At 35.4% G+C, this 5,000-nt stretch overlaps 1 protein-coding gene across 1 annotated transcript in view; it reads right to left on the bottom strand.

Annotated features, from left to right (window-relative positions):
• LOC136854746 (ralA-binding protein 1-like) overlaps positions 1 to 209 on the bottom strand; it is a 22,758-nt gene extending 22,549 nt beyond the window's left edge. Inside the window, exon 1 of the mRNA XM_067131333.1 lies at positions 197 to 209. Within this exon, the coding sequence (XP_066987434.1) occupies positions 197 to 209 (13 nt within the window). The remainder of the gene's footprint in view (positions 1 to 196) is intronic.
• Between the last annotated feature and the right edge of the window lie 4,791 nt (positions 210 to 5,000).

The raw sequence follows: 5,000 nt of genomic DNA, 5'->3' as shown, positions 1-5,000 counted from the left end.
CTCTCTCTCTCTCTCTCTCTCTCTCTCTCAGTTTGCCTGTCTGTCATTTACGTTCTTTAATTCCTGTTTCTTTCCCCGTCTTTACGTCTTTAATCTCGTCCGTTTTCGTTCGTATTTGTATTTTTATTTTTCCTTTTGTCTCGTTATTTTTACCACCTCTATCTCCTTTTCGTCTCGTTTCTTTCTTTTCACCTACCTTTCTCTTCCATTATTCCACTTTTTCTCCCTAATTCCTTTTATTGACACATTTGTCTTCATTCCTCATGTTGCAAAACCACAGGTGTGGCTGCCAGGCATGAGGTCATCAAGAGAGAGAGAGAGAGAGAGAGAGAGAGAGAGAGAGAGAGAGAGAGATGATATAATGGTTTTGGCTACAATTTGGAAATTATAAACCTTTCTATCCCCTGGGGTATGTGCAATTCAGAGAAAGAGAGAGAGAGAGAGAGAGAGAGAGAGAGAGAGAGAGAGAGAGAGAGAGAGGAGGGGGTAGGCCGCCCGCCGCTAGACGAAGGAATGTTGACGAGAGAAAGGAAGAGGGTTCACTCTGAAAAGGGAAAGTATCTTTGGGAGAGGAAGACGAACAAGAAGAAGAAGAAGAAGAAGAAGAAGAAGACTGCACAGGAAGAAGCTTCAGGAGGAGACTGGGCCTGGTCGCCCACTCTGTCGCTTTCTGGTGAGGGTCGCCTTATGTGAAGTCTTCTGGGAGGGGCAGATGGCTAAGAAGGCCTGGGCGGTGGTGGGCGGAGGGGTATGGATGGTGAGGGAGTGGGCGTGGGTGGTGAGCTACGGAGGGGGAGGGTCCAGAAGGAAATGTTTTCGAGTTTTTTTTATTTGAATTTATTTCTAAAGGGAATATTTTGTTGAGTTTTTTTTTCGTTTTTTCAGAGTTTGTGTTTTTCCATATTTTTAAGTTTTTTCCTTGTTTTTCTTTTAAATGGATAGGATACTTGCTTATGGATCGATTATTGTTCAGTCCGTTTTGGCCATTTGTGATGAGTTTGGCATTGTTTATATATGTATATATATATATATATATATATATATATATATATATATATATATATATATATATATATATATATTTATAAGTATATATATATATATATATATATATATATATATATATATATATATATATATATATATATATATATATATATATAGAGAGAGAGAGAGAGAGAGAGAGAGAGAGAAGAGAGAGAGCGTGTCGAGGAAATCGCTGTAAGACATTTACTCAAAAGGGAAATAAATACCCATAACAAAAGGCCCTTTGGAATGACTTGGAAAAATCTAATGACGTAAGAAGCCGCAACTGACCGCTTCGGGGCAATACCTGTCAATTTGATGGGGGGAATTAACCGTTACTGGTACGTAATGACCGTTAATTGTTCATTGTGGTATATTTTTTGTAGCATGTTCCATTATTTTTTGTTTACTGCCCATTTCTCTATTTTATTTTATTTTTTGTCACACTTTCGTGATTCTGTTTCGCTTTGTCTCGATCCCATTCTCTTACTTTTCATTTTAGTAATTTTTCCCAGTCCTGAATTTTCATAATCTCTCTCTCTCTCTCTCTCTCTCTCTCTCTCTCTCTCTCTCTCTCTCTCTCTCTCTCTCTCTCTCTCTCTCTCTCTCTCTCCATTATTTTTTATAGTGATGTGCCCTATACATGTTTAACCACTTTTTGTTAGTTTTACTTCAAATACTTTGCCATATGATTGTATGGGATATAATTTAAAGCGTGCAAGTAATTAAGTAATTAATGAATATAATGCTAAAAATGATTAGTCAGACCCTAATTTGTTTATGTACATTATCTGATATCATTGCTCCGTAAAATTCAGGTAGCTAATTTATCACGACTGAAGAATGAAGAGACTTTTTCTTTGTTAAATTACCTTCAGTGCTTTTGACATTTCTGATTCCCTGCAGACGGTTTTTAAAATAATTATGAAAGGAGAATACATGTTAGATGCATTAATAGAAGGACTGGTTCAGTATCATAGTAAATTAACAATAAACCGCGAGTACTTTTATATTGGCACCGCTAGATTGTAAGTTTTAATTGAAATTATTATTCCAGTTTTTTTTAAACAATTTGTTATCAATTTATTTTTTTAAAAAATATATGGTTTGCTAATTTTTCAAAGCAGTTGCAAAGACCTGTGACCATCTGAGGCTGGACAGGCAATATTGTTTAATTCTAAATAACTAAGCTCAGGAAAGTCCATGTTTATGAAATTCTAAAGTTATTAGTGTTCTAAAAAGCTATAAATTCTCATTCTTACAAATTCATTCAGCTACGAAGGACTACGAGGTCGCCAGCTGTTCATTAACGTCTGATAAAATCACTGTCAGAGATTTTCCACCGTTGTTTGCATTTTCCATGCAACTCCCAGCATTCCTTGTTGACGTCACGATTACGGTGATACCTAGTTTGACTGGCGCCTCTGTTTATTTTAAGTCTGTGTCATCTATCTATCTGTCTATCAGTATATATACACACATACATACACACACACACACAAACATATATATATATATATATATATATATATATATATATATATATATATATATATATATATATATATATATATATATATATAAGACCAAAAACAGCAAAATGTAGAAAATAAATGCTACATTTCAGAGACCAAACTGTCTCTCTCTTCAGGCAATAATATATACAGTATATCTTTGCCTCATTTAAAAGTAAGACACGAATATTTATAGAGTAAAAAAATGGCATAGAAGTAATATGATGGATGGAGGTTATATAGAATAAATATTGTCATGAGAATGACCGGAAAGCTTCAGACATTTTGACTAAGAGAGAGAGAGAGAGAGAGAGAGAGAGAGAGAGAGAGAGAGAGAGAGAGAATTCCACGGAAAACTATTATGTTTAGAATTAGAGTAGTAGAATTCAGTATAATTATTTCCCGGAGCTGGAAAATAGAATGTGGACTTTGGGCCATATTTCAATTGGTCCCTGACAGAGAAATAAATTAGCATGCTATTACTGGCCTATTATAATCATCCCATTAAGAGGAAACGAACACGGGGTTTTAGCATCGAGGCCTAATACTGAAAATTAATTGCGTTTTACATATATTTATTAATTGCGTTTGTTCTTAGGCCGGTCCGAAAATAATGGCCTGCAAAATATTCATTTGACCTACGTAGGAATGCGGGTTTTAAGGATAATGAATTTCCGGGCGCAACGTGAAACCTGTATCTAGGATTAATTCGGGGTTGGGCAAAAGTTGGGTATAATTTCTTAACGTGGGTTTTTAGGTTAATTATAATTTACAGAATATAACAAGTTTAACGAATTTGTGCGTATGATCAAAAGCTGTTCATTAAAATTTTTCCATTTTGAAGTAATTGCTGGACGTAATTAAAAAAATGTATTTTCGTTGTAGGAACGATAGTAAGCTGAGTAAAGCGATTAACGTTTGATGTCTGATTGCTCTTAATTTGTTCAAAAGATTAAAAGCTATATGATCAAAATTTTGCTGGTTTTATATCGTAATCACATTGGGGTAAATTTAGAAGCCTTAGAATTTTCTTAAAACAATAAAGCTCGATTTAGGAGGCTTATGCAGTGTCATGAGTTTTGTAAGAATGAATACATTGTCATACACGATTTTTGCATTGCTATGGCAAAAATGACTGAACTGGCTCTCTCTCTCTCTCTCTCTCTCTCTCTCAAGGTACTGTCATACAGTTTTGTTCTGTATGAATCTCTGGACATCATAAATAATGAAGATAATAGTACCTTGTTAGACACTCAAACAACTACCCACCCCCTCCCACCAATGCGTAACATTCTCTCTCTCTCTCTCTCTCTCTCTCTCTCTCTCTCTCTCTCTCTCTCTCTCTCTCTCTCTCTCTCTCTCTCTTTTAGTGTAATGCCTTTGCATCTTAGGACTCCATACATAATACAAATAATATTACCGTATGACTCATTTCTTTCACAGCAAACCCCATGGCCCAAAAAATTGCTCTTCTCTCTCTCTCTCTCTCTCCTCTCTCTCTCTCTCTCTCTCTCTCTCTCTCTCTCTCTCTCTCAGAGACATCTGTAGTCATCTCCCTTGACCCAGTGACATTCAACGATGCTCTATCGGTGGGTTAGGCTTACCGATTATTATTATTTTTTTTCTACTATTCTCTCGCCCAAGGCAAATCAGCTAAAGGGCCCGTGTCATTGCCTTTATCACGACGGCGTTTGTTCCTCTGGGATATGACAGAGGGTCTTCTTTTTCCTCCTCCTCCTCCTCCCTCCTCCTCCCTCCTCCTCCATCCTCCTCCTCCTCCTCCTCCTCTTCTTCTTCTTCTTCTTCTTCTTCTTCTTTAACTTCTTCTTCTTCTTCTTCAGAATGACCAGCATGCGTTTATCGGCGCATGTGTGATTTGAGAGGAGGGTTCTGCCCATGTTTTTGAGGAGAGAGAGAGAGAGAGAGAGAGAGAGAGAGAGAAAAGAAAAAAACAAAATCAAAATCAAAGATGTAGCAGAAATATATTTATACATATATATATATATATATATATATATATATATATATATATATATATATATATATATATATATATATATATATATATATATGTATATATATACAGTATAATAATAATGTGTGTGTGTATGTATGAAGAGAGAGAGGTTTCACTAATGAAATGAAAGAGTTGTTTATTGCATAATTGTGTTTGTGTGTTATTATGTGTGAGAGAGAGAGAAGAAGAGAGAGGAGAGAGAGAGAGAGAGAGATAGAGAGAGAGAATTGCATAATAATAGAGAGGTAAACAGTAAACGCTATTTTGATTTAACATCATATTCATTCAAGCACACTCCGTTTATGCAAATATTTGATTATTCAAATCTTGTCATACACGAACTGCCTTTCTCTTTTACATAGCGTGCGTTGCATTAAGTATATAATAATGTTTGAATACCGTCATATTGTTTAACATGAAAATATATCTTTGTAATTATAAGT

Source organism: Macrobrachium rosenbergii, chromosome 30, assembly GCF_040412425.1.
Source record: "Macrobrachium rosenbergii isolate ZJJX-2024 chromosome 30, ASM4041242v1, whole genome shotgun sequence".
Classification (NCBI taxonomy): Eukaryota; Metazoa; Arthropoda; class Malacostraca; order Decapoda; family Palaemonidae; genus Macrobrachium; species Macrobrachium rosenbergii.
Note: the sequence above shows the minus strand (reverse complement) of the source record. Positions and strands in the feature narration are given on the sequence as shown.